Source organism: Anabas testudineus, chromosome 19, assembly GCF_900324465.2.
Source record: "Anabas testudineus chromosome 19, fAnaTes1.2, whole genome shotgun sequence".
Taxonomy (NCBI): Eukaryota; Metazoa; Chordata; class Actinopteri; order Anabantiformes; family Anabantidae; genus Anabas; species Anabas testudineus.
The window spans coordinates 8,558,746-8,576,115 of NC_046628.1; the positions used below are offsets into that span (position 1 = coordinate 8,558,746).

Genomic DNA, 17,370 nt, shown 5'->3' on the forward strand with positions numbered 1-17,370 from the left:
AAAGGACCCGAGGTGGAGAGGGGTGACCGGCTAGAGCATCCAACACTCAGCAACAAACCACTGGACTGATGGTTTACTCCAAAAACTACAGGAGCTTTTTACATCTTCTTAGTGGTAAGGGTCTTTTATTTGTCTGTTTTATGCCTTTAATACATAATGGAACCTGATTATTGAATTTTCTTCACAAAGATGCTTATGGCTCGTTGTTTTTCTCTCAAAGGCCGGTGCAGTATGGAGATAGCTGTTCTGCTGCTGTTGACTGTGCCTCTGACCGCTGCCTCACCACTCAGACCAACTCACAGGTCAGAGAAAAACAGTAAATACAAAACTAATCAGAGAATAAATAAAAAAATAAAATAAAAGCAGCCTCACATATGTGATCGTTTATATCTTCCATCATTATAAATTAGAGATAGTGGTTCATGAAATGCTTGTTAATAAATTCCTCATTCTGTTGGTTCAGCAGGTCAGATGCAGACACTGTCCACCCAGAAGAGACTGTCCAAACTTCAGGGGTAAAAAGGTCAAAGGACACGCAGGAGGAACATGCTCCAGCACCGAAGATCATTACATTTCATTCCGAAGAAAACAAACACAGGTTGCTCTCCTCTTCATCAGCTCACGCCACGGCAGTGAAGCTACGTCCACGACGGGCACCCAAGCGCGGCTGCCAGCTCGGGACCTGCCAGTTCCACAACCTGGCCAACGTTTTATTTAACTTCAGGAAAACAAGTGGAAAAGATGAGTCAAAAAACGCCAACGACCCGCGGGGCTACGGCAGATAGGGCTGAGAGGAACGACAACAGGTCATGGACTAAGAGGATGGAGAGTTTGTGGAGTACTCTCCATCCATTTACAACCAAATGTGTCTGTATGTGTTCGGACTGACTGGTACTCACTATGCACTTCTCCTATGTAAGCACATAGACTGTGGATGTTGTAACATGTGTGTAAAATACCAAATCATTTTTTAAATATGCTAAATGAATTTACCAATATTTAAATGCACTGTACAATAAATATTTAACATGCATGTGGAGTTATGTTTGTTCTTACCTGCACTGACCCACAGGAGGGTTTTATCTGGTTTGCACTTTATATTTTCTCCTGTTATTGTGTCAGGACTTCTGACTTCACCTCATGACAACTGATATCACTCAGTCACAGATGGGGAGAGTTAGTGGCAGTGTAACAGGATAATGGTTCCTGGCCTCGGCTCAGTTTACACTTGTTACGCATGTTTACTCTGGCTTTGACTGGATCCTCCCACCACTTTTGTAGAGGAAGGTATTTGGTTGAACACCACACCCTCACCTGTGCTGTGCGTGTGTGTGTGTGTGTGAGAGAGAGAGAGAGAGAGAGTGAGTGAGTGAGTGAGAGTGACCTGCACACAAACTAGTTTCGTGTCTCTGGCTGCTGAGAGACACACGGAAGCATTCAGCAGTCCAGTAAATAATCAAAGAAGTCTTTCACTTCCTCTTTCTCTCACTGAGCCGATCATCAGGGGAAAACATGAGAGACAAAGGAGGAGAAGGAGAAGACGACGGAGACGCGCTCAGCAAATCCGAGAGAGACCAGGTGGGTAGACTGTGCGTAAAAGTGCTTCACCGTGCCTGGCGCCGGCGAATTTAGGCACAAACAGGCCTCACAGCTGATCAAACGTCCGTGTAGTGATAGGAAAGTGGTTGCAGCTTCGTGTGCACGCTTGCAGACATTTTTTTGTTCCACTGTTCCGCGGCGGCAAAGTCCAAGTTACTTGTCAAACCGGACGAGCGGAAGTCAAGCTGGTGGCGTTAAGACACATTACACCGCTTCACAGTCCGATTAAAACCGTCAGCTGGTGCAAATAAAAAGAATCGAGACACCGAGCAGGGTTTGAGAGAAGGAGGGGTTTCCTCTTTTCACATAACGCAAGCTGAAACTAACCATGTGCGGCTGCAGGAACGGTTGGAGAGGGTGGGAAACATGTGGGGAGGCCCATCTCCAGGCGGACAAGGAGGATAAATAAAGAAGGAATGACTGCTATGACCAAACCAGCATGATCATAATAGAAGGCCTGTGTTAAGAATCATGTGATAAATAACAAAAACTGCTGACATATTTCCTCATTTAGAGGTTAAAAGGTCAGAAAGAGATGATCACAGTTACTGTCTCAAACAGTCACTTTGTCCTTCATAAGAAAAAGTCCTTGCATAAAATATTATGGTGACTGGTGGGATGCTGGTTTTTGTGGGATATAATAGACAAATGGTATGAGTCTACTTGCTTGGTTATCATAGATGAGGCAGTACACCATACACTAGACTAGCACCTCACCACATGTCACAGTATGATGTCCCAGCATATCATCAGGGGTTTATTCTCAGCCGAGCAGTTCTTATTTGTTTACAGTTTCCTGCATCCACTGTATGACACCCTAAAATGAAAATATCCTGCACATAAATTGCATATTAAATTAACATGTTGGAAGTGTTTTTCAGAGTTGGATACCCAAAAGGTTCAAGAAAAGAGTTTGCACCACCTTTGTAGAAGAATCATCCAGGTACTGTGAGCTCTTGTTGTAACAACGACTCTTTGACTGTGGTGATAAAATGAAGGTGATTGTTGTTGTGTTTATATATTATCCTCTCAGCTCTCTCAATAATGGTCAGCAGTGCCAGTGTGGGAGTGTGAGAAATGCCCATAGCTCCGTGGCTCTCGGCGACTATTTCAGCACAGCAATCGTAAACCACTGGAACAGTGCCCAGCACTCCTCTGAGTACCCGACCGATGCCTTTGGAGAGCTGCAGTTCGCAGGAGCCAGCAAGAGGCATAGCTATGTGGGTGCATTTTTGTCAAATTGATAAATGTTCTTGTTATTGAAGGCAAATGCTTCTAAAGGTTCAAATACACCAACAGATGTAGTCAGTGCTTTTGCTCCTCTTAACCTTTAACCAGCTGCTGAGTTCACATTCATGTACTGAGAAGCTCTTTAGTTTGTCTTTACTAATCTGTGACACGTGTAATAGCCCACTGTCATGAAACCTTGTCTTTTGGCTTATTTTGCTAGTTTAAAATTTTTTGTCTTTCATGGTGAACCTCAGTTTCTGCGTCTGTCATCGGACACCCCCCCCGATGCTGCTTACAACCTTATAACAAAGCACTGGCGTCTGCCTGCACCCAACTTGGTGGTTTCTGTAGTGGGTGGAGAGGCCGGGACAAAGATGAAGACCTGGGTACGGGAGGTTCTCAGGCAGGGACTAGTGAAAGCATCACAAGGCACAGGTAAACACGTGGTGAAAGCAAACCAAAATAATAGTCTGTCAGCTTTGGTCACGAATACCATCATCATTAAGAAAAATGCAACACCTTAGTCTAATGTGTCACTCTTTTATTGCACTATTTGCAACTTTTCTACTTTACATTAAAACCAAAAGACTGACATATGTTGTCAAAAACACAGAACTTAGTCATAGTGTAGCTGGAAAACTCCAGCTGTTACAAAATATAGTAGATTTACACTACTCCGGCCTCATGGGTCTGATCCTAATTTAGTACTACAATGGCCATTTCCTCAAGGCTACTGTGCTAAGTGCAGGTGGCACGCGGTGATACTGAACTCCCGACATCTGAGGTCATTTAACAAGCTGTTCTCTCTGAGGGCCTGATCAAAGCAGTGATAAGACACATTCACACACTGGGAACAAACATAGTTACTGGGTATTATAAATTGTACGGTTGAGTATGGAGAGAACACACATGTTGTTTTCATACTGCAGAAGTGTTAAAAGCTGTCCCACGTGACAACAAATAATAGCTGTCTTAATTTCTGATGATTTGCAGACTTTGCAGAGCAAACAATTTCTCATTTCGTCCTGTATTCACTTTCTATTTCCAGGAGCGTGGATCATTACTACAGGCCTGCGAGAAGGTGTGGGCAGATGTGTCGGAGAGGCGGTGAGGGATCATGCCACTGCAGCCTCATCAGTCTCTCTAACTAAAGTGGTGGCGCTGGGCATCGCTCCCTGGGGCATGGTGCTTAACCGAGATGAGCTGGTGAACCCTAAGGTTGTACAGGCAGTCTCATAGTAACACAAACTGATATCACACTTCATTAAAACACACTAGGAAGATCAACCAGGTGAATGAATCCAATGCACTCTTACTTAAACTCTCAGTAACTTGCTCTGAATCTGTCCTCTTTTGCAGGGAAGCTTTCCTGCTAAATACCATGTCAGTGACATGTCCGAGGACTCCTGCTACCTGGACAACAACTACCAGGCCTTCCTGCTGGTAGATGATGGGAGTGTGAAACACAGAGGACGAGAGATGGGCTTCAGGGCCAAACTGGAGGAGTACATCTCACGGCAGCGCACAGGAATCTGGGGTTAGAGAAGGCATAAATTGGATAGAATGTCATATATTATTTATTTCAGTAATTTAATTCAAAATGTGAAACTCGCATTATATAGATTGTTTACATACAGAGTGAAAGATTTCAGCTGTTTATTTCTTTTGTTTGTCTGTTTATTTAATTTGATTATGGCTTACAGCTAATAAAAACCCAAACTTCACTGTTCACTACACAATTAGAATAAAATGTTAAAAATTCACTCTAATCAGCTTATTAACTCCAAACACATACATATTTTCTGAGCCCTTAAATGGTCTCTCAGTCTGGTTCAGGATGCTGCATCATAGGGAAGACTACTGACAGTCCACAAGACAGTCGTTGATACCTTACACAAGAAGGGTGAGCCATTCAATAATTTGGGGGAGTCAGTGCTTCAGAAGCCAACAAAAACAGACGTATCCAAGATATGGATCTGTCGCACTCCTTCTTTTAATTCAATTCTGAACCACATACACAATTTTGCATTAGCTCTAAGCTGTAATCATCAAAATTAAATGCTGTGTGTCTATATGTGTAAATGAATCCAGTCAGTCTTCATTGATGCATGTGATGACAAGCTTTTGTTTTAGCCGCTGCGTGAGTTTGAGACATGGCTCTTTAAAATGATGCAGGGGTTTGCCATGTGGCTCTTTCAGTATCTCTCAGCCCCATACTCATGCAGTTTTCTGTGATCCGTCTTTTATGTTTTGCTGAAGACAGACAGAAAACCACTTAACAATGAATTTATTTTTAAAAATATTTGTGCTGTTGTAGGCAGTGGCAGCATTGACATCCCTGTCCTATGTATGTTGATATCGGGGGAGGCGAGCATGCTCGAGGTACAGTCTGAGCTATTTACTGTACATTCAAAGAATTATTCGAGTATTAGTTTGTATTTATAAAGAAATCTCACTCTTTCTTTTTGAATTTCTGTCAGAGGGTGGATCTTTCTCTGAAGAACTCCATACCTTGGCTGGTACTGGCTGGCTCAGGAGGTGGGGCTGACTTCCTTAGCGATGTTTTGGAGACCTGCTCCTCTGCCCCGGTGGTCCAATCGTCCAGCGAGGCCGATGGCGAGGCGTTTCCCAGTGTGGACCTAAAAGAGAGGATGACAGAACGGGTGAAGCGGTACTTTCCTTCTGAAACAGAAATGGACAAGCTAGTTGAACGGGTAAGTATTGTGAGAGAATGTTTATTTTAGCTAATTTAATAAATAATGTAACTAGATTCATTGTCACAAACACTTATCTTATGTTATCAATGCACTTAAACCTTAATAATATGGTTTTGACTGTGGCCTTTTCACTATGAATAACATCATTTTCTCTGGCTCCCTATTCTGCACTTCCAGGCTTTGAGCATCTACCAGAACAGACACTTGATTACAATTTACCATGGAGAGCAGGAGGGCCCGAATGAATTTGACAGAGTCCTGCTCAAAGCACTGGTTGCAGGTACACACGAATAATAAAAACGGGATGTATTTCGCCAATGTTGAAGGTTGCATGCTGATTTATGACTTTGTTTCTGGTGCACTTTTGTTTTTCAGCCAGTAAACAGCGTGTGGGAATTCATGTTAACCCTTACAATGACGAGCTGAAGCTAGCTGTTGCATGGAACAGGGTTGACATTGCCAAGAGTGAACTCTTCAATGGAGACATTCACTGGAAGGTAACGGTGGTGAAAGAGTCATGAGATGTTACATTCAGAGATATACTAGCAGTGTACGATACTATTCTGGACAAATAAAACAGCTTAGTGCTGCGGCTTTATGTAAAATAAGTTAAAATTCAGATTCTTCTTGTAGTATTTACTGATTATGTTCATCCACTCAAACAGTATGAAGACCTGGAAGAGTCCATGACTGATGCTCTGATCAACGACAAGCCTCAGTTTGTTCGTCTTTTCACTGAGAATGGCCTCAGCATCCTGAAGTACTTGACTTATGGTAGGTTAGAGAACCTCTACCGGTCAGTAGGCGATGGGACACTTCTTTACCAGCTGCTGCAGCGCTTTCTAGTGGAGCGACTAGGAACTACACCACCTGTGCCAATTCTGCCGGAGACTGGTTTGACAGTGGGAGAAGACACACATAGAAGGGGGCCTGACGCAGAGATCAGCCTTTTTGAAGTATGCTCCTTGATCATTTTTGATGAGTTATGTTCTTGTTTTTGCTTACGTCAATATAAAAAGTATTTGTTGCTCTACCTGCTTTTTCTTTAGGTGTCAGGGGTCCTGGAGCTGTTGATGGGTGACATCTGCCAGCCATTCTACTATGATGCTTTGGATTTGAAACCACAGGTCTCCAGGAGGAAGGCTCTCAAGGTACCTAAGATTCAAACTTCTGAACATATAGATTCATCTGGTAAAATGGCCATTGGCTTTATAGCAATTATGGCTTTATAATAAAATGTGTTTACACCTCTTACAACAGTTTTCTTATGTTTTTATTTATTTCTGTCATCACAGAGTATCAGAGAGCTTCTGCGTGGAGACTGTGAGTATCGGCAAACCCCTTGCCTCTTGCCCTGGGCCTCACTTTTCATCTGGGCTGTCCTACAGAACCGCAGCGAGATGTCCACTTACTTCTGGGAAATGGTGACATTTTCTATACTTCAACTACAGAAATGAGCTCAGACACACACACAAATGTTTTTAGTTATTTATGTCTAGGTAGTAAAGTAAAACAAAAGGGAATAATAAAATGTATTTATTGTACACAGGCTGTGGGTCTCATCACACTGAGATAGTTATGGTGTAGGTGTCAAAACCTTTTTGAAACTTCTTACTGTCTCTCCCAGACAAGGGAGCCGGTGCTGAGTGCTCTGAGTGGCTGTAAGATCCTGAGAGAACTGTCCAAGCTGGAGGATGAGACGGAGACCAAACTGTCAATGAAAGATCTGGCCCAGAAGTTTGAGAACCTTGCGCATGGTGAGACTGTGACCACATCAATCTCCAATGTTCATTTAAACAGTACCTGATTATGTATGAATGTGTATGATCAGACATTACATTTCACATCCTACCCCCATGTAACAGGGATATAGGGTCATATCTCAGAGCTTTAAATTTTGCATCCAGTGGAACAATGCAATCACGGCCATTGTATAATTGTATTACAGAATAACATGTTTCTTGATTGGGTCTTTCTTGTATTTTAAGTCACTTTTATTGTTGGTTTAAATAAAAAAATCTTCTCAGGTATATTCAGTTCTTGCTATCGGAGCAATGAGAGTCGCTCTTTCACCCTGCTGATTAGGAAGTCTACAATTTGGAGCGGTACCACCTGCCTCCAGATGGGAATGGGTGCTGACGCGCGACTTTTCTTCAGCCACGATGGAGTACAGGTGTGTCAGTGACTTTTAGGCTAAAGTTTGATTCTGTTTTATTATTGGTAAAGACCAAGGGATCTGGCCTTTACAAGAGCAATCTGTGAACAACAGGCAAAATAAAGAATTTACCCTAATGTCAGATAAAATAAATGTTCTGTTCTCCTGCAGTCTCTGTTGTCCCAGATCTGGTGGGGTGACATGAAGAGGAGCACAGAGGTGTGGAAGCTCATGGTCACCTTCTTCTGTCCCGTCCTCTGCTACACTGACTTGATCTCCTTCAGGTCATATCCACATACACTAACTGTTATATCCTCTATTCACAAGAGGAAGATTCTCATTTTGCGGTCACACACTTTTGTTTTTCCAGTGCTTTCTCTAGTATATGAATTCTGTATTTCAATTTTACAACATGCTCCACCTCACAGGAGTCTCATGGACCAGCGGCTAGAGGAAGAGGAGGAGGTGAAGCCTAACACAGACTGCCCGGGCCCAGACTACGCCGTTTATGGCACCACCGTCTTCTCTTTCTCGGACATCAAGAACATGTAACGTGTCAAGCGTTGGGTTTCTGTCTTTTACTACCTTCTTTTAATCATGTTAATGGAGGTTCTATGTAGGATGCAGGTGATAAATGTGCACCCACTGCTTTGCTTGTGTTGTAGTGTAAGGAGTCATTAAAATTGTGTTGTTTTTTGCACCAGTGAAAGTGACGGACAAGACGTGGACAGTCCCACCGCAACCATCAAAGGTGAGTCGTCTTTAAAGGCAGCAGCTCTGAGAAAGTGTAGTGATTTGCACAGCAGAGCATAGAGAAGACTGAGCTGTTATGAGTGTGATCCCCTACTGACCCACATACACTATGATTCCTCACAGGAATACCTCACAGACCACCAACGCGTCCCTTCATAGTGTCGAGATGGCGCCAGTTCTGGTTCGCACCAATTACGTCATTTTTGGGCAACGTCGTTATGTACTTCCTGTTCCTTCTGCTTTTTGCATATGTGCTTCTGGTGGACTTTTTGCCTCCTCCACCTGATGGTCCAGCATGCACTGAGTGCGTTCTGTACTTCTGGGTGTTCACCATAGTGTGTGAAGAGATTCGGGAGGTGAGTGGGAGGAGAAACATCACCTGAAATTTACTCCATAGACTTAAGTAATTTCCAATCTGTGACTGATTACATGACACTTTCTTCTCTAAGACTTTCTTTATGGGCACAATGACCTGGCGTCAAAGTATGAGAGCGTACATTCAGGATGTGTGGAACAAGTGTGACCTCACTGCCATCATGCTGTTCATCGCAGGAGTAATCTGCAGGTGAGGACAAGGACAGCATATAGTATATTTGAATACAGGATTCCACAATACGAACTTTTAATTTTCTTATGTTGCAAAATAACAGAATTGCTAAAATTGTTTCATTTTCATTTTATTCTCTGTGAATTTTAATCTACACTCCATGTAACAGTTTCCATTTACTTTACAAGTTGACCACCGGGTGGTGCTGTTACCACAGTGTATTTGCTTCTGTTTTTAGGATGTTCGATGTGACTTTTGAATTTGGTCGGGATCTCATGTGTATTGACTACATGGTCTTCACTCTCCGCCTCATTCACATCTTCACCATTCACAAACAGCTGGGACCAAAAATCATAATGCTTGGCAAGATGGTGAGAAACGTTACCACATGTTGACATTAAATCAATGTTACAGAGAAACCTAATAATGACAGGATCTGTTTTGTCACTTACAGATGAAAGATGTTTTCTTCTTCCTATTCTTCCTGTGGGTGTGGCTTGTAGCTTATGGAGTAGCCAATCAAGCATTGGTTTACTCTTACGACACTAACCTAGATCGCATCTTCCGTCGGGTTTTCTACAGACCATACTTGCACATCTTTGGACAGATCCCGGTGGAAGAGATTGATGGTATAAGCATTTATATTCGCATAATACTTTCTTCCATTCGTTGCATTAGTTTAACCAAGTTACATATATGTAACCCTTATATATATATATATATATATATATATATATATATATATATATATATATATATATATATATAAAAGGATATTTTAACTATTCATGTATTTTTATGATTGACAGTGGGGGTAGGGTGGGACGTAGAGTGCACAGACAACATGACATTGATTCATGAAGGTGCAGAGCCATGCAGAACTGAGTTCAGTAACTGGCTGGTGGTGATTCTGCTGGTTATTTATCTGCTGGTGACCAACATCGTACTCATAAACCTGCTCATCGCCATGTTTAGGTAAATAACAGAGATCAAACTGCCTTTTTGGGTATAGCGATATACTGATATCTATAAAGGATTCTCAATTCGCCACTTTCACACTGATCTCTGTGTCCTCACAGCTACACTTTTTCTGAAGTCCAGGCGAACAGCGACATCTACTGGAAGTTTCAACGCTACAACCTCATTGTTCTGTACCACTCCCGTCCTTCGCTTGCACCTCCGTTCATCATCCTCTCCCATCTTAACCTCTTTATAAAGAGGATAATCCGCAAGGTGCCCTCAATCAAGATCCACCACTTTGGTCAGTATTTTCCTATGAGCTTTACCTTGGTCTCATTAATCGAATACATGTATGGCTTAATGCACATAAAGTGCTGGGAGACACGTATAAAATAAAACCGTTGCTTTCTTTCAGTGTTGCAGTTAAGAGGGAAAGCAGCTAACAGGCTAATAACTTGGGAAACCATTCAGAAGGAGGACTTCCTAACTTCACAGAGCAAAATCCAGAAAAGCAGTGATTCAGAGAGGCTCAAACGGATGTCTGTCAAGTGAGCACCCACTCCAGCAGTGTAGCAGTGAAATGACGTATATTTGGGTCTGTTATGATGACTTTTTATTTCTTTTTTTAGGGTGGATGATGTGCTTAAACATGTGACTGAAAGCAGAGATATTGACCACAGACTGAGAGCTTTGGAAACTCAGGTAAAATTAAACTTGTGATTAAGCTTTTCAGTCTGAATTAAGGGCAGTTTTGAGGTACTTGTATTTTAATAATTTAATTTTCTTATTCTTATACATGCACCCATGTATATAAGTGTCACCACAAACTCCCATAGTGATGATGAACCAGACATATTAGATATCCTTCCCTGAGGTGTCTTAATGTATAGTTTGGACTTTACTCTTTTCTTATGTACAGTTTTTTTCTTCCTTCTTCAGATGGAGTATTGCTCAAACACTCTAAACTGGATTGCAGAGACTTTGGAACAAAGCAGCGTGTTCAAACCTACCCGGCCACCACCTCAGTTGAAAGGTGCTTACAAAGAAAAAATGTGAAGGTGTAGTCTGTGGTGGCCAATCCATGTGTGAAAATGATGATGTCGTGCTTCCTGAACCACTTTTACAATTTGAGCTTGATAAATCCTGACATTGTCATTGCTCGTGCTATCAAGATAGTAAAATCCATTGATGGAATAACCTGATCATTCAGTATATTCAGCTAGTCAGCTGACCTCATTCTTTGGACACATAACCTTTCTGAACCTAGACATGATCAACTGCAGCAACCCCAGATCATAGCACTGCCCCCACAGGCTTGTACGGTAGGCACTAGGCCTCCTTTTAACGTGTTTTTTTTTTTAAGAAATGAGAAGTTATTCACTGGATCAATTAGTGTTAAATAACTTTTCATCCATGCAGTAGTTATTTAATGAGAGCTTTTACCTAATTGCTCAGTTAAATCCAGTTGGTGACTTTTTCTTCCTTCTTATATTATTTTTGGATACAGAGCTTATGTCTTAATCATTTTATGCTTCTTCTACACCACAGATACGTTTTCTTCTTCTCCCAGTTCCACCTGATTAAGCCTTGGGGATGTCCTCACCTGGTCATTAAGAGTGAAAAACAAAGATGGATCGCATTAACCCTCATTCCTCAGCACTGTCTTACTTACTTGCTAACAAATGGCTGAGCTGAACAAAGGAAAAACAAATGCACAGATTACTACTTGTCACAGTATTGAGTAAATTTCCATTTTCAAGCCAAAGGTCAGTGTACATATTTACATATGCTCCTTATTTTTGCTCTTTTATACTCGTATGTGGATACTGTAAGATTGTTGACAGTTCCATTAAGTACTGATAATATTTTTTATGAAATCATTGTTTATACTGAATGATAAATTAAATATTTGTGTACTATTGTGTATTCAATAAATTGTGTATATTTAACAAATTTGTACTGTTAAGGTCAAGTTTCCTTGGTTCTCAATCTTTACTTTTTGTACAGTTAAGGTGACGTGGCATCAAATAATTCAAATTCATCAATAAAATAGCAAAATGAGAGGTTGATTAAAACAAGGAAGAGAAGTAGGTGGACATACTGTAGCGAGAAGTGGGTGGGGCTAATGTGAAAGGTGCCCGTTGGTGCTGAGTTTCAGCGTGCCGGAGCTCTATTGAAGGTCACATAGTGAAACAGAGCTATTGAAGGATCCTTTACTGTAAATAGCAAGCGGGACCACCTGTCCATAGCAGCAGAGGCTCGCACTGAGCGGAGCAGCGTCATCACTTCCTTGTTACAAATGCAAATCTTTGCGCTTTGGTATTTGTGTGTCACTTTCTGAGGAACTGATTTATCAGGCTTCACAATCAAAACCCTGAAACTAAAGTTTAAAATGTAAATAATTTATTTGGAAAGCCGCACGCTTTTACATAAGAAGCTGCCTCTGCATACCTGGAACATCATTCTAACTCGTTCCGCGTCCTCTCTGTTACTATACTTCAGATTTATTCAGATAGTGTATATATACCAATTTGAATTATTTAGCACTGGTAAACTAATTTCCATTTGTTCTGTGGCCTTTTCCCCACCCTCCTATGATCTGTCCCTCTGCCTTCTGCCACTTGCACATGCCTACCTCTCTAATACACAGTGTTAGGGGCATCAGAAACATTCTTGCTGGACATGTGCCTCTGTCAGTCATGCACACGTAGTCACACAACCACACAACACATCCAGCTGAGCTTCCACTGTGTCCTCTGAGTACTCTGTCGGTCTTGTGAGCACAACCCTTCTCTCCCCTTGTTTTTGTAGCCTGCTGAAATCTGCTGGATTCAAAGCTTTTAAAAGTTGGAACCCCACATATTGTTTTGATTTTTGTAGCAAAAGAAGCAGAGTACAGATTTTTTTCCGGTGTGCAAGCCTATCAAGATGACACCTGTGAAAGGCTGGGTAGTGGGGCTCCTGTTGGTGCTCCTATGCCCATCCCAGATCCCACTATCTGGTGTAGTGAGTGCCCAGGAAGTGGCAGAAGAAGACATCCATGCAAGAAGTGTTGACGAAGTTTTTCTAGATGAGGATGAAGCTGCTGAGGATAATAATGATGGTGAAGAAGATGAAGAGGTAGTAGAGGAAGGTGAAGAAGAATCAGATGATGGGGATGAAGATGAGGAACAGGAGGAGGGAGATGAAGATGAAGCGGACGAGGAAGACGGAGAAGATGCTGTGGAGGAGCCAGAGGAAGATGAGGAGGTAGAGGAGACTGAAGAGGAACAGGAAGAGGCAGCTTCAGAAAATGAAGCTGAGGATGATGCTGAAGAAGAAAAACAAGAAGAAGAGGAGGAGGATGAAGAGGAAGAGGCAGCTTCAGAAAATGAAGCTGAGGATGATACTGAAGAAGAAAAACAAGAAGAAGAGGAGGAGGATGAAGAGGCAGCTTCAGAAAACGAAGCTGAGGATGATACTGAAGAAGAAAAACAAGAAGAAGAGGAGGAGGCAACTGAAGGAGAGGAAATAAATGAAGAGGATGATGAGGATGCTGAGGATCACCTAAAGGAAGAGGTTACAGCTGAGGCAGAGGAGGATGATGGTGAACCCACTTTTATTTATTAAGTTTTAAATTTATTTTTATTACATCTGTGGGTTGTCAAAAAAAAAAAAAAAAAAAAAGAAAAAATAATACCGTGCCGTAATTTGACATAAACTTAAACAAATGGTTATTTTCCAGGCTCCAAGTAACTTTCACTTAAGTGACATTGTCAGAAGTGAGACAGACTTTTTGCAGCTACTGTAGGGACCCTGTCACACATATCAGTCCTAAAATAGACTGGCATATCTGTGCAGTAGCCTGCACTCAGCATCTATTTAAAACATTGGGCCTTTTGTCGAGCCAGTGAGGTTATTTGGTGACAACAGGTACTGTTTACATACGTGCTTTCTTACATACACGCACACATAGAGAGAGATTCCTAACAATTTCTCTGGCATTATAAATTAACCAAATAGGTTACCAAAGCAATGAATATAGGCCATTAGAAAGAAAAGTCTCTAATAATCATGTTAAACATTAGGTATATTAGTGATGTTTACATCACTGTTTGTCTCTTTGAAGACGCTATATGATGATGGCCAGTTTGTGTCATATAGACAATATGTTAGGGACAGACTGGAAACTTTGTGGAAACTTTATATCTTCTATTTAATTTGCTTGACTCCGGTGATACAGATGAAGGGGAGGACACAGCAGAAAAGGAAGAGGAGGCTGCTGATCACGTGTTGCACTTCCGCTCTGGCTCTTTGTGCAGTGTTTGCTCCATCTGTGAGGTAAAATGACTAAACATTGATAAGGATGGAAAATGTAACAAAGTATAGGTCTGTCCTAATTTTAAACAAACCAGAAATCACTTAATGTCATCGGTTATGTGTCCCCGTCATGCGTAGCACTGTTCTAATAACTGTGACAAGTGCCCCTGTGAGGAGGGCGACGGCTCAGATCACTGTCAGCACTGCCAAGTAAGCACGGTCTGTCTCCAGTACTGTAAATAATGCACTTGATACCTCATGTTGACCCTTTATTATCTTCCAGGGATGCTCAGCCTGCTATCTTTGCCCTATACTCTGTGACACAATTTGCACACCAGGTAGTAATTACTCACACTGTGCATGTGCCGCTGATTTCTCATATGTTTGTGTCTTAACTTTGAGTGACTCAACCTAAAACCTAACCGTCCTTTTTGCTTTTTTTCAGGTGGACTTGTTGATGAGATAACGGGGTCCATCTTTCAGTAAGACCCTCACATCTCACACACACACACACACACACTGATATATTAGTAGCAGATAGACACAGCTTTCCTTTCATGACGTGACCTTTGTTTTGCAGGACTGTTGCCTCTTTGCTTTGAGCCCTCTGAAGCTATTTGACTCGACCCTGTGGTTACATGAGGCACCGTGTTGAGGGTTGGCTCTGTTTGGTTGCTCTCGTCACACCAGCTACATGAACCTGTCGTGAATCTGACGATAAAACAAAAACATGTTTTTATGTTAATTCATGTTTAGTTTTCTAATTAGCTGAAAAACTTCATTATTAGTTTTTTTCATTTAATGTCTATTTTGCAGTCTTCAAATGCAAAGTGACAGATAATATTATTAATATTACTTTACTTATTTTTTTATGCATCTTATTGCTAAACAGTTATATTCGGGGGAAAAATGTGAATGAAGTACAATGAAGTTTCAATCTGTGTTGCTGTGCACTGTTATCAACTCTAATCTGAAAATAAATGTCTCCCTAGTTGTGAAACTGTTTAATGCAGCTGATGAGTTGTTGTTATTCATCCACATGCACGTATTGAATGATGACCCGACCTGATCAGCGGAAACTGTAGCAACATGTAAATAATGTCTATGAATACTGTATGTGTATAAAACACTCCATTGTGATGGCTGCTTCTCAACAAACAAACATGGGTTTGCATAAGTTTAAGTATTAAGTTTTAGTTAGAGATGATACACATTGGAAACACAGAAAACAACAATGGCAATGAGAATGAAGGGTCTACAGTCAAAGACTAAAATGTTTCATTATTATTGAATAATCAATGTAGAACAACTTTGGACCTAACAGTTTCCATGATAGAAGTATTTTAGTTAGATTCTTCTTCCTGGGTGAATAAATGCTCCTTTGAAACTCCAGGCCTCCATTATAACACAGATTTTCTTGTGTGGTACCTTGTTTCTTAGATTCCACCTTCTTATTTTAATGACATAACATTTTGCGGCTGTGACCCTACTCAGTCTTTTTCGCTTCCTGCAGCTTGAAGGTCAGCTGTTCAGCCAATCTCATGCTGATTTATAAATGAGGCGCAGCTGCTGCTCAGGTGAAGCAATTTCAGTGAAGGTCCCTTGTTCTCCAGCTAACTGGATCCTGCTGGGTGGTTTTCAGGTGAGGTTCTGTGTCAATGAAAAACAAGGTACTTATTTTCCAGTGACTTTTCAGCGAAGGAGGAAATGTATCGACTGTTGAATCAACACAGGCAGGAGTTGGGCCAGTATTGACATTTGGCATCAAAAATAGCCTAAAGAAATGCAAAAGACCATTTAACCTTAAGATTGGTCTTGAAAACGTTCTTCACGCTCCATATTAAAAGCCTTTGTTTAGTTGGACATTGGTACCACATGCTGACCGGTTATGATCTCACATGGTACATACCAAACTCATGTTTACTATACTTTACTGACAATATGTTCTGCTTACATACTCTGCTCCTGTTCCTTCTGCCCATTACAGACCTCATTGCCAGTGGGGATATATGCGGCATGTTTGCTATTGATGTCAAGTCTGAGTAATCGTTATTTGGCAGTAAATTTTGTTTGTTTGTTCTTTTAAACAATGTTTTTCCCACTGTGAGTGACACGCCACAAGTCAGAAGTTAAGGAAATTTAATTTTGACTCTTCATTATAGTACATTAATTAGTCCATGCCTCAATAATATTAGATGATGTTATAAATGTGTGAGGAGATCAAAAAATGATCACGTCTTATGTATCGCAGTTTTGTGAAGCAAGTCAGGGGTTTTTCTACTTCTAACTCCACCTGACAATGCAAAATGTCAGTGTTGGCTTAATGGTAACCTGTAGACTTTCCTTGGTACGTTGCAGCATTAATAGAACTCTTGCCCCACTACTGCTATTTAGTTTGTGTATTTCGTTGTGTAGTTTTGTCATGTTTGCCTCATTGTTTTTTTTGTGCTGTTTTTCAGTGTACCAAGGACAAAAACTCAGATTTCCTTCTCTGATTTTAAAAGGAATCAATTAAATTAAAAAAAAAAAAAAAAAAAAAAAAGGGGGGGAAGGAAGATGAATACAGCATAGTTTGGATAAATGCAGTATGATAAAATAAATATAGTATAATTTAAGATTGGATGAAGGGCTGGAGTAATGATGTGTGTCAGGACTTGGTGAAGGCTAGGAAATCTGCTGTGATGTGTAAACATGAGCAGTTGGAATAAACGTTATCATGTAGACATTTGGTTCTGTCAAGAGAGAAAGGTCGTCTTTACCTTCTACTCTATAAAGATTAAAGTGTTTTCCATGCTAGCTCAAGTCTGTCAATTTAAATTCTACAGTGGAAAGAAAAATGACATCGTCTTCAGGTTTTTCCTGGTTGTTTGCATAAATTGGTGATGACATGTGGTCTGATCAATGGAGAAAAAAAACACTACAAAGATCTTTTGTCTTTATTAAACACACCCATTAAACATACAAAGTCATGCTAAAAAAAATCGAAACAGTAATTTATAACTAGTGAACCTCCAATAGCAGCAATAATCTGAAGCAAGCTCTTCCTGGATTAGACATAAATATAAGTGGACATATTGTCCATTCTTCCTCACAGAACTGCTTTAGCTCAG

General features: G+C 41.0%; 2 protein-coding genes across 2 annotated transcripts; both read left to right on the plus strand.

Annotated features, from left to right (window-relative positions):
- The first annotated feature begins 1,358 nt into the window (after positions 1-1,358).
- LOC113156325 (transient receptor potential cation channel subfamily M member 4-like) lies at positions 1,359-11,578 on the plus strand. Its single transcript, XM_026351401.1, has 28 exons — positions 1,359-1,578; positions 2,481-2,542; positions 2,633-2,819; positions 3,084-3,264; positions 3,878-4,047; positions 4,189-4,366; positions 5,147-5,211; positions 5,310-5,543; positions 5,724-5,826; positions 5,922-6,043; positions 6,212-6,502; positions 6,596-6,697; positions 6,842-6,970; positions 7,174-7,303; positions 7,574-7,719; positions 7,873-7,985; positions 8,130-8,249; positions 8,406-8,452; positions 8,578-8,810; positions 8,904-9,019; positions 9,240-9,372; positions 9,456-9,630; positions 9,811-9,976; positions 10,081-10,262; positions 10,377-10,509; positions 10,591-10,663; positions 10,901-10,994; positions 11,510-11,578. The coding sequence occupies exons 1-28, from the start codon at positions 1,513-1,515 to the stop codon at positions 11,539-11,541; spliced, it is 3,783 nt and encodes a 1,260-aa protein (XP_026207186.1). The 5' UTR covers positions 1,359-1,512; the 3' UTR covers positions 11,542-11,578.
- Positions 11,579-12,016: 438 nt separating this feature from the next.
- On the plus strand, positions 12,017-15,179 carry hrc (histidine rich calcium binding protein). The gene is made up of 6 exons (XM_033326825.1): positions 12,017-13,547; positions 14,184-14,281; positions 14,399-14,470; positions 14,544-14,598; positions 14,706-14,742; positions 14,841-15,179. The coding sequence occupies exons 1-6, from the start codon at positions 12,890-12,892 to the stop codon at positions 14,860-14,862; spliced, it is 942 nt and encodes a 313-aa protein (XP_033182716.1). The 5' UTR covers positions 12,017-12,889; the 3' UTR covers positions 14,863-15,179.
- Positions 15,180-17,370: the final 2,191 nt, after the last annotated feature.

Bases quoted from the DNA above. Each gene is read 5' to 3' on its own strand.
- hrc (XM_033326825.1), top strand. From the start codon at position 12,890: ATGACACCTGTGAAAGGCTGGGTAGTGGGGCTCCTGTTGGTGCTCCTA. The intron at 13,548-14,183 runs GTGAACCCACTT...CCGGTGATACAG, and splicing joins TGAGGCAGAGGAGGATGATG to ATGAAGGGGAGGACACAGCA. The intron at 14,471-14,543 runs GTAAGCACGGTC...ATTATCTTCCAG, and splicing joins ATCACTGTCAGCACTGCCAA to GGATGCTCAGCCTGCTATCT.
- LOC113156325 (XM_026351401.1), top strand. From the start codon at position 1,513: ATGAGAGACAAAGGAGGAGAAGGAGAAGACGACGGAGACGCGCTCAGC. The intron at 6,971-7,173 runs GTGACATTTTCT...TGTCTCTCCCAG, and splicing joins CCACTTACTTCTGGGAAATG to ACAAGGGAGCCGGTGCTGAG. The intron at 7,304-7,573 runs GTGAGACTGTGA...AAATCTTCTCAG, and splicing joins GTTTGAGAACCTTGCGCATG to GTATATTCAGTTCTTGCTAT.